The sequence below is a fragment of the Camarhynchus parvulus genome, chromosome 14, assembly GCF_901933205.1.
Source record: "Camarhynchus parvulus chromosome 14, STF_HiC, whole genome shotgun sequence".
Lineage (NCBI taxonomy): Eukaryota > Metazoa > Chordata > Aves > Passeriformes > Thraupidae > Camarhynchus > Camarhynchus parvulus.
In genome coordinates, this window is record NC_044584.1 from 16344204 (window position 1) to 16356163 (window position 11960).

The following is an 11960-nucleotide window of genomic DNA, read 5'->3' on the forward strand; positions in this document are numbered from 1 at the left end:
GTGTGACATTCTGTTGTTAAGCAATTCACACAAATATACTTCTCTTCCATCTTTGACTTCTAAAGGATCACAGGAAATTACTTTTGCCTAATTTGTATGAAAACACCCAGTGATAGGGCACAAAATTTACATTCAAATAATTATTTCCCTCATTTCTTTCCAACAAAAGACCAGTATTTCCAATTTACTATCCAAAACTGTAACTGGAGCTGTCACTCAGGCCAGACTCATCATGGCAAGTATTGTTTCCCAGGAATGATCAGCCAATTAAAAGACCAGATTTTATTTTCTTTTAGCAGCACTGTGGCCAAAGGAGACACCTAGAGATAACACACAAATCACCTAGCACACCTATCCAGGGTGATACCCAAACACAGCAGAGAAGATCAATTATCTCTTATCATTCACCACAATCAATGCAGGCACTTTGATAACCACAACAGAGTCCCAAAGACTGAACAGTTCCCAAACCTACACCCTGCAAAAGTCAGACATCCCAGCTAATACGTGCAGCTCCTACAGCAGCTCTAACCTGCAATGCTTGTGAATAGGGAATATTCTGTAAATCTTCATGCACTTCTAAATTTATCATTTGAAAAGGGTGTGATAAATTCATTTAATGCTTGCTGTAGGAATCCCAGCTTAGTATTTCCTCCCTCTTGTGCGCTGTAACACAAAGTTATGGGACAATTTAAACACAAAATAGAAGGAATTCAAAATCATAATTCACAGTGTCAGCAACTCAGATGTGTTGCATTTAGTTACTGAGGCATAAATTTGGTATTGGAAACAATGATGCAAATCATCAAATAATAACAGTTGCCAAGCTGTGCTGAGTGCAGATCATAAACACCTTCCTCAATATCTCTGTATTTCCACATCAGCTATCAGCTGCAAGGTCAATTCCTTTTATCAGCTCATTAGCTAGGCTCATTTCAGAGTTGTGGAAAGGTAAATGAAAACCACAAATTCACCTTTTGAGTGCATTATTTGAGCACTCACATGTCCTACTGAATGCATCAGCCTCCCATTGCCTCCTCTTCCAGCGTGGTGCCAGGCAGGACCACCCACACCCGAGTGCCAAGCAGCAACAGCACTGTGCTACAACATTCATCTGGAATTCCCTTTCAATTTCCTCATTTGAGACAGTTTATTAAATTATTTAAACTTCTTATATATTAAACATCAGCAGAGAAAATGCTGAGGGAAAAAAAAATAAAAGAAAGGGGAATACGTTATTACCCTAGAAGTCTTCTACTCTTTAAAGGTTATTCCAGATTCTTCAAATTCACAGATGACAAGAGGCAGCCTTCCAGCAGAAAGAGAGGAAAAATACATCTTTAGGAGATCCCCAAATGCAGTTTTGACCACAGGATCCCTGTTTGCCCCACTCAGCCCAGCACACGCTACTGCCAGAGCCATTGCACAAATACCAGAATTAAAAAAATAATAATAACAATTTTAAAAAGACCACTTTCCCTCTTATCAATTCAGAGGCCTCAAAATGACCCTCAAAGGTGCAGGCTCCAGCGTGGGCTGCCCTAATGTGAACAGGCAAAACTGATGAGGGGGGTAAGAGGAGAAGCACAAGTGGTACATGGGGCAAGGACATCAAAAGTGTTCCTCCTCCCCATTATGCTCAATATCATTTCCTGCTGATTTACATGACAGAAGGTCTGTAGAGCTTTGGGAGCTCACTTTGGAGACCTTCAAAAAAAAGAACCAGATCAAAATATGTGGCATTTTAAGTAGCAAATGCATGAGGTGCTAATACAACACAGCTCAGGAGTCATTTGCTCTGGCCATGTGGAAGCACTGGCTGAGGATGAGCTTCTTAAAACAATACTGAGATCTGCAGATAGGACAGCTTTGATTCAAACACAGGGACAGCAACAAAGCAGCAAATTCACCACCTAAAATTTCCCTCAGCTAATAAAAATGCATCCACTTATGCAACTAATAGAGCATTCCTTTATTGGCAAAGTGTGAATCTCTCAGAGCAGGGCACACATGATGACTACAGTTTGATTTTGGCAGCCAAAAGTCTGAAATCTGCAGGCAGGAAGAGTTAATCAACTTTCTCACTTACTCTCCATTTCTACCTCACTTGCATTTATTGCTTCCTTGTGAGCAGTATGGTCATGTACCATGGAATAGTTCATTTGAGAACTATTCCAAGGACTAGAGAAAACTTTATTCAATCTAATTTGTACCTTAATAATTCTTGATTAAGATGGCTTCACTCTGAGGAAGCTTCAATAATTTTTTTTTACATAGAAATCTTTTTGCTTCTTGCACAGTCAGTGACAAAATATTTAGTGGCTTCATTGGGGAAACAATTTTTACAGTTTTAAGCTAGAAATACTCACATTAGAAATTTGGATTCATATTTTAGTCTACTGCTTTGTAACAGTACAAATATGAAAAGAGAGGAAAAGTCTAGGTTACTTTTAATATGAAGTGAAGCTTCCTAATTTTCCTTTGCTTTGCCTGCTTGTAAAGCTGTAACACAGCAAAGCATCACAGTGACTACCAGATATATCAATTAAAAACTGCATGGTTTAAGGCATGTTGATAAAGGAACATTGATAATAAGAGTTATTGTTTTATTCATCAACATAACTCCCCCCAAAGCACAACAGTTGTTAACAATGCCACAGCAGCCCTCAGGCTGTCAGCCCATGTCAATCAGCCACAAGCTGAGCTGGTGACAGACCCTGACAGGGCCATCACAGCTCCGTGGTCACCACTTGAAAACAAATTTTCAGCTCAAGCCCAGGTAATGGTGCTGATTGGAACAGAGCTGCTGGGAACCATTAACTTGCAGAGACTGGATTTTTACCTATATGTATTTACTGTGCTGTTGTATTTTCCTACATTTGATCACTTTGATTGCCTGAGTTTTAAAATGGTTTTGGATTACTCCTTTTCATTCCAGACAGGGTTTTTACCCTGAGATGGGATCATGACCTCAGTGTCCTTTACATCCCCACATTCCTGCAAACCCGTGTACACCGCAGCACCAAAACTTCATTGTGACACACTCTGGATTCATTAGAGAAGAAAAACACCTCATATTTAGAACACAACTAATTATTTAGGTTCCTGTCAATCTAGGACATGAAACAGAAAGGCATGGACACTGGATTTTCCAAGGCAAAAAAAGGGAAGTTTCATTCTGACTCCAAAATTTCTAGATTTCCAAAAGTGACAGTGGATTGGAGGGTGACAGTGCCACCTCTCCAATGACACTGGACAAACCAACAGTGCATCAAATTTCTCCTCCTCCATAAAAGAATGCAAAACAATAAGTTATTTACAGAAAGTGTGTGAGAAAGTTTGCTACTAGAATGTAAATATAGAAGGCTTAGAAAATCTTAAAAAATCAGGGTGACAGGTTCCCACCTAAGCCAAGTCTGTACATAATGAGATTTCAAACAACACTTGAGTCCTTTTTAAAATCCACTCAGGTTCTGCCACACACACACATTTTAAAGAAGGCAGTTCTCTGGCTGCACCGAAGCTGCAGTTTGAGGCCATTCAAAAGCAGGAACACAACCAGGAGCACTGAAACAACAGGAAGGGGAAAACCTCTGGCTAAACCACATTAAAAGGCAAACATGTAAGGAGTGTTATCATTAAAAGTTGATTACAAACCCTCCTGCAGAGAAATGGCAGTTGCTGGAAACAAAACGCTGCCCCCACAGTGCTTGAAGGCGCCAAACTACTTGACAGCATCATTCTGCCTGTTTGGAGCAATGTGTGCAGAGAAGAAGCGATTAATCCGGTGGCTCACTGGGTATGGCAGCTCCCAGAGTGAGGATGGAAGATCATACCAGCACCAAAACTGACTGATTTGGAGCCTTTTTACAGTGGGAGGAGCAAAAGACAGCTTCAGCATCAAAGATGTGATTTTAGAATAAGGCTTGTGCAGGAGGATCTGGCTGTGCCCTGTACCCCAGGGAGCTCCGTGCACCAGGGCACAGGTAAATCCCACCCTGCCCCACCTGAAAACTGGGCTTTAGGGCTGATTATTCCCAGAGTGCCACAGGATCCTCAATAACCAGCTACAGCCAGAGATTCAGCACTGAAACAAAGTGAAAGCAATGTTGTAAAATAGAAATAATGAGACAAAACACAAACCCAAAACTCCCAGGTAATATCAGGGACTGGAAAAAAATAAGAATGAATGAATCAGGTTTGAAGCTGAGGACATTCACAGGGAAGCAAGTGTGTGAAACATGCAATATGGCCAATTTGGGGATTTGGCAGGAGCCCAGCACTGGTAATGGCCAGAGCAAACCTGCTGGGTGCAGCATCACGATGGCAACCAGAGCAGGACGCAGGTAAATCCCACCCTGCCCCACCTGAAAACTGGGCTTTAGGGCTGATTATTCCCAGAGTGCCACAGGATCCTCAATAACCAGCTACAGCCAGAGATTCAGCACCAAAATAAAGTGAAGGCAACACTGTAAAATAGAAATAACGAGACAAAAACACACATGAGAAACTCCCGGGTAATATCAGGGACTGGAAAACAATAAGAATGAATGAATCAGGTTTGAAGCTGAGGACATTCACAAGGAAGCAAGTGTGTGAAACATGCAATATGGCCAATCTGGGGATTTGGCAGGAGCCCAGCACTGGTAATGGCCAGAGCAAACCTGCTGGGTGCCCCGTGGAGGCAGCTGCAGGCCAGCACAGCATCACGATGGCAACCAGAACAGGGCACCAGGAAAGGAGGGAGCCATCTGGAGAGTGTCCTAAATTAAGGAGTGGGAAAAGGGTCTAATATCACAGAAAGATCAGGAGGATATCTAGATCCATTCATCTTCCTGCTGGGTCACTCTGTGTGGCTCAATTCAAAGTGCACTCTGGGACTTCCTTAGCATTTTTATTGTTGCAGCTCAAAATGGGGATCACCATGTGGTAGATGACATTTTAGGCAGCTTATCTTCCATGCTGCAGGAAAGGACATTTAGGTAACTACTTACAGACACAGTGCACTGTCTGCAGTGGAGTGACACTATTTTTTTTTCCCTTAATCCTGGAGCTGCACTGTAGAGATTCATTGTAACAGCAGAGAGTATTTCATATTATTTCCTGAGATGCTGATCAGAGAGAACCACCCAGTAGCATGACTTGAAACTGATGCTTCAATGTCTTTTCCCACAGAAAAAATCTGCTCTCTGGTCAGAAACCACACAGGCTGTGCTGCATCAAGGGAAATGTTACAGAATTGCATCCATTTGAAGACAAAAAGATTATTCTGTAAGCAGGGTTTCATATTGTGTTCTAAAATTTCATACAGGCACTGTTTACAGATTCTTTATTGACAGTCAAAAATCATTTGCTCAACAAAATATCTCCATAATATTGCATAATCCTTAATTTAGGAATGAATGCTAACTACAAAACCAATGAATGAACAGGGCAGACAAAGATAGCAATACTGGCTCTGACAGAGACTACCAAGCCTTTTTCCTGGATCAGTGCCATTCAACTTTGTCTAATTTCTCTCTCCTCAAACCCTAAATTACCAATTCTCTACAACATGTGGAAAAACTCAGACACCTAAGGGCCTATTTAACAAAACATATTTAAAAGACAAAAGCAGAAACTCAAGAACTGGCCATCCAGAGCAGCAGCAATGCTGATTCACCAGCCAAACCACTTTTGTGAGAGATGGCTGCCATTAATCATTGAACAGACATAGAATAGGTATGTTTTTTCAAGACAACAAGATAATTACACAATGTTTTATTCTGAAACCCAGGGCTCTGGATCTGTTTGAGGTGCACAGCAGACTGTCAGTTTTGTAAGACAACAGCATTACATGTGGAACTGTTTTCCACATGTATCTCTCATGTGTAAGCTGCAGCAAAGAGAAAAAAGCCTTAAAACACCCAAAGGACAGACTAAAGGATGAGCCAAGTCCAGGGAAAGCAACTGCACCTCCCTGGGCTTTCCCAGCAGGGCAGCACACATGGATTTAGTGTTTGATCTCATGTGAGCATGGGGCTGATTAAAACCCAGCAAAACTTTTCTCCTTTAACAGAAGTACAACTGTCCAACAAAACCATCTGTACACAGAGCTTCTTCCACCTTCTCTACAACTGCTCCAACTGTTGGAGTACTTTAATATGAAATAGTGCCACTTCCTTGTTTAAACATTCTCCTAAATTTCCTACCCACACCTTCAAAAGAATATTTAGAATTAGGTTTTAGAATTGGAAGTTTCTACATCAAGTCTGAGTTTCCCTTAATTTCTCAAGACAAAAAAAAATATTTTCAGGCCAGCTTCTTACTGCTCTGATCATATAATGTTTGCTCACAACTAATACAGAGACTGAACTCAGAGACAATAAAATCTTTACAAATCTTATGGAAGCAGCAGCCAGGAGAGCAAGATATTATGGGTGTCCTCATCAAGAAAATTGGTCAGCACACATTCATATTTTATTTGATTCTAGAAGAAAATGCAGTGGAACAGTGATGAATAAATGCCCAAAGGTAAAGTTTGGGTCCCAACTATCACTGCAACAGACTCAAATCAAAGAAGTCCAAAACACACAGAAAGCTGAGAGGCACTAACTCCCCATTCAGGCCATCCCCTTAAGAGTTAGGTTTGATTCCTGTGGGTCCCTTCCAACCCAGAATATTCTGTGGGTGTGATTCTGTGCAACTCCAGCTCTCACTACCATTGCTTTAGCACTGAGGAGCCTAAAGCACCAATTGCCTGGGATGTATTCTAGGCTGCATCATTGAAATTCACCTTGTTAGCACTGTGACCTCTCCTTGCTGTATCCTAAACTTTCCTGACCAGGGGTTGTGCATCAGAGGGCTGAAGCCAAGTGTGTTGCAAACAGAAAATCTGAGTATTTGTAGTGTTTGTCCCAGGCAGCTGCACCTGGCCTTGCAGCCAGCCCTGTGCTGTTTATCTCAAAATGATTCAGTTCTGCATGTTTGCCCTTTGACACAGCCAAGCTTTCAGCTCACCCTGCTCTAACCAGGCTCCCTCACACCTTCCCAGCTGAAGCACAGGCAGTTGTTTTAATGGATCTCAGTTTGCTCACACCAACTGGGCTGTGCTGCTTCTGCACAGCCCTCCTGGCTGCCTGCAGCACAGCACTTCCCACTCCTGGGAGTTATCTGGATTTTAGGGCACTCAGTGGCAGAGGCAGGTCCTGAGGCATCTTCAGTGTAAATTCATATTTCCTGTGCTCCTTGCAGCTATTAGCACAGGAGCTGCTGGTTGGGAACACGGAATTTTGCATCCAAAGTAGCAAAATGTTCAGGAGTTTTTAGCTGGCTTGGAGAAAACTGCCACAGAGCTTCAGTTTTATGTTAGAGACACTCACCAACTTCTGAAAGATACATCCTTACAAAATACCAAACAGCTTCTTTCCCCTTGAAATGAACCCAATCAATACCTCACAAAATACCTTGGATTTTGGAATATTCCCTAAATATTCTTCCTCCTGCATCTCTGCAAAGCACAAAGTCTTGAGCAGAAGAATAGAGATGTTAAACTACACCTACTTGGCAGAAAATAGTATTCCAGCCTATTTTTGGCCCTTGATGCTGCTTGCTGGCCAGCTGTGACCCATCCTGTGAATCCAACACAACCACCCCTTCCTGCTCTACAGAATTACACAAACTTCAGCATCCCAGAAGGGATTTTCCAGCTCCTTTCAGTTTGAATGCCATTTTTATTGCATCAACCTGAAGGACACAAATAAAATTATCTAATTTGCAAGAAGTTGTCATTTCTGGCACAGTAAATTTTAGCAAAATAATAGTTATGAAGGGAAAGTGTAATAAATACTAAGAGCTTCATAAGCAGCTTTTAATCTTTAAAGCAGACATCCAGAATAGGTGATACAATCACAATCTACTGATAACTTCTGCAAGAATGCACAATATAAAGTGTCAGAGAGGGCATTATACTCCCCAGAACGTGGACTTGCACTACAAAATAATCATGGGCACTGGAAAATTCAATTATTTAAACAAAAGAACAAAACTACTCATAAGAAAGTGCAACTAAGCAAAGAATTCAAAACAAAGTAAAAAAAAGGCTGTCATTAATGACCTGGGAGAAGATCCTTAGAGAGAGGTGATTTCTGCTCTCAGGAAATAGTACAGCTCCAGTTTTGCTCAATAGGATCATCAGAAATTCTACTACAGATATTTGTGATTTCACCCTATTAAGACCAGAAACAGTCACAACCCCTAATAAATGTTCTATTTGCCACTCTTTTAAGCCCTGTTTTACTGCTCACTAACTTCAGTTTTGTTCACACTCTACTTTTACAAGGCTGTGTGAGACAAGAGGATCCCCATCTCCCACATTGAATGGGAAGGAGAATCCAAGAATTAAGTAGAGGGAGTTCTGACATGCATAAAACAAACACATTTTTCAGCTACTATATATTCTCCCAGGCTGTACTATGTGTTATTCTTAATTACACCAGATTCATCTTTTTCACACGAGTACACCTTTCAAACAATATGCTTCAGGCAGCCATACCTTCAATAGCTGTAAATAATATTTCTTCTTGTGGCCAGCACTTAGGAGCTCTACCCTTTATGGTATATAATGCTTCTAGGTAGATTTAAAAATCAGATCATGCCAGTTCAAACTACAAGGTGAAAAACTAGCAGTGGTGGATTTTTTAACCCAGCCATTGGTCTCTCCTCTATTTCCAAGCTGCTCAACCTCCCCCAGTGCCAGCAGATACTGAGCAGCTCTTTGGTCCTGAACAAAGTACCTTACCTGTCTGCACAAAGAGAGAGCAAGGGTGATGTTTCCATTACATTCCTCCTAAAAACTAGGCAGAAACCTGGTAAATCCAGCATATTATACAGGGCTGGCAAAGAAGCAGTAGATCTCCCACAAAGAAATGAGGAAAAAATACTGCAAGAGACTGACTGCCATACCAGAGGAAGAGTTTGCAGGGAACAAGATAAGATTCTTTAGAAAATAATAGGTAAGAGCATTACCAAGAAAAAAAAAAAAACTCATGGAAAAGACAGCAAAAGCAGGAAGAAAAGTAAGAGGAGAATGGGAATACAAAAAGCACACGAAGGATGCCATCAGAGATGACACAGGTACGAGCTGATCCTGCCTTGGGCAGGAACACAGGCACTGACAGGAGTGCCTGAGTCCCTCCTGGCCTTGCTGTTCATGTTTAACTTCAAGGGGGCTTTGAGCAGGGAGCAAGGAGACACTTCAAACCCACCAGGCTGGCAGCCATGGCCTCAGGACATAACACTCCCCTCCTGTGCTGCAGCAGCAGCAGCCAGAAGGGATCATGCATGCAGCGTGCAGGCATCTCTGGAATGATTCTCAGGGCTGGGAATTGCACCTGGCAGTCCTGCATGCGTATCCTGGGCTGGAAATGGAGCACATTGTGCACAGGAACTCACCACCACACTCTGTTCCTCCACATCTGACTCCTGACTGTATTTCTGTCAGTAAAGGGCAGCCTTTCATGAAAGCCAGAGCAGCACCCTCATCACGTCAAGGACACCAAGTACTTCAATTACAAGAACTATAAAAATCATCAACATACTGTGAATTTTATTCATTGCATTTGTCAGCTCTATTACTGATACTCGGCTAAGTACTAATAGAAAAAAGAAATATAGTCTTGACATTAGAAATACAGATTTCATTTCAGCAAATGCTGGATCCTTTGTCTAATGTATTTACCAGAAGAATAAACTGTAAATGAGACTTGGGAAGCCAAGCCTTTAAAGTCTGCATGAGATAGCAAGTAGATCTCTACTATAATCAGAATTCCTACATAAAAATAGCTTCCTCAAAACCCAGTAATGTAAAACGTTCCAGTAAAAGTAAATAAAAATCAAATATCTGCTCTAAATCACTACTACAATCCTGATAACTGCAGCACGTGATATCAACCACTTTCCTGAAAGCTAAATGGTCTATTGACATACATATTGAAAATTGACACAGCCCCACTTCTTCCTCAAGCAGCTATGACTGATTTCTAAAACTTAATTATTTGACTATGACTCTGTTTTAGACTGCAATTCATCCACCATCATCAATCTCTACCACAGAGTGACAAAACCTTGCTTCTACTTTTACAGCCCATGCATACAACTGTTTTCACACTTCTCAATGACAAATGAAACACACAGTATCTTTCCTCTTTCAAGTATCATCGAGTCTAGAGAAGTGAAACAAGGTACTTGACATTCTTGGGACACCACCAGCAGCGTCTGCTGTGTTTTATGCTCCATCTCGCCTTAAATAAGCTGAATTTTATTTAAAAACAGTCAACACTAAACTTACTTCAGAATGTAACATACTATACCACATTTGCAATTCACAGAGTCGATAAACAAAAGCTGCGGATTTAGACAAGATCTTTCACACTTCGCTGATGTGAATCACTCCAGTCAAACTTCAGACCACATTCGTTTCACCATCTGTGCGAACCATGTTAAATTGGCAGCTCCGTGTCCAACAGACACATCACAGATTTTGGAAAGGCACGGCGTGTGCCACTGTCACATCTCAAACCCCTCTCGCAGGGCACAGCCCTGCCCATGCCGAGGAGCGGCATCCCAAAGGAGCTGCCTGGACACTTACACGGGCACAGTGTCACTGCACCTGCACCGAACAGCTATTAACACCGATACTTTCCTTCCCTGACAGAGGCATGCAGGAGAAAAGCGGTCTGATGAATCGCCAATAAAACCAGCAAATACCGAGGACTTACAGGCAGGTAGTTTCCCAGCAGTTAAATATCTGCACTCTTTGAACGAGCAACTCGGCAGAGCCCCGAGTGCCCATGTTCCTCGCCGTTCCCTGCCTTTGGGAGCCACCTCCCGTGCCGCCCTTCTCCCCGCGGCGCTTCGCAGGCGACAGCGGAGCCGGCGCGGTGCCCCCGACCCGCGGGCATCCTTCTGCTCCAGCACCGGAGCTCCCTGAGAGCCCCCCCGGCCGCGGGCACTCCGCGGGCGCGCATCCTTCCCCTCCCCTCCCTCTGCCCGGGCTGCTCCGGCAACTTTCCGGCCGCGGGCAGGAGCGGGGCGGCCGCAGCTCCGCGCACCTGCCGGGATGCTCCGTTCACCTGCCGGGATGCCCCGCGGCCCCGCGCTCCTGCCGGGATGCTCCGTTCACCTGCCGGGATGCCCCGCGCCCCGCGGCCCCGCTGCCCCCCTCGGCCCCCGGCCCAAACTCACCATAAAGAGGCGAGCGGAGGCGAAGGGTCGCGGCGGCCCCGGCAGGCAGGTGGCAGCGGGACGCGGCTCCCGCCGCCGCCGCAGCCCCTTCCCGCGGGCAGCGCCGCCGCCCTCGCTCTCTCGCTCACCGCCGCATGCCGCGCCCCCCGCCGCCGCCCGGCTCCCCCGGCTCGCCGCGCTCCGGCAGCGGGGCCCCCGCCCGGCCCGCCCGCGACCTCGGCGGGCGGCGGCGAGACCCGGGGGCGGCCCCGCCGCGGCGGTGGGGGAGAGCAGGGGGCGAGGCGGCTCCGCTCCGCTCCGCCCGGGCGCGGCCGGCGGGAGCCCCGCACCGGCCGGACACGGAGCTCCGCGGGGCGGAGGCGCTGCCGCTCGCCAGCCGGCGCGGAAAGTGGCTCGGCGGCGGCGGCGGGCGGAGGTGACCTTCAAGCCCGGCGGGGCGGGCTGGGGCGGGAGGGGGAGAGCGGCGGGGAGCCCCAGCGCCGCTCCCGGGGAGGCGGCGGGGGCGGGATGCGGGATGCGGTGCGGCCGGGGGGAGCGGGCCCGGGGGAGCGGGGGGCTCCCGGCTCCGGAGGCGGCCCCGCCCGGCACCGGCGGCCGCGCGGCGGCGCCCGGGAACCCGCGGGGCCCGCCCGCACCGGGCACGGCTCTGGGCACAGCTCCGGGCACGGCTTCGGGCGGAGATGCCCACGACCGGGCGCTCTCCCAACCCCGAGCCTTCCCGGGGCAGCACCGGCGGC

General features: G+C 45.6%; 1 protein-coding gene across 4 annotated transcripts in view; it reads right to left on the minus strand.

Moving 5' to 3' along the window:
* Positions 1-11340, minus strand: part of RBFOX1 (RNA binding fox-1 homolog 1) — an 815431-nt gene extending 804091 nt beyond the window's left edge. For all 4 annotated transcript variants that reach the window (XM_030957849.1, XM_030957841.1, XM_030957844.1 and 1 more), the window contains exon 1: positions 11224-11340. In XM_030957849.1, coding sequence (XP_030813709.1) covers positions 11224-11226 — 3 coding nt within the window. In that variant the 5' untranslated portion in view covers positions 11227-11340. The remainder of the gene's footprint in view (positions 1-11223) is intronic.
* Between the last annotated feature and the right edge of the window lie 620 nt (positions 11341-11960).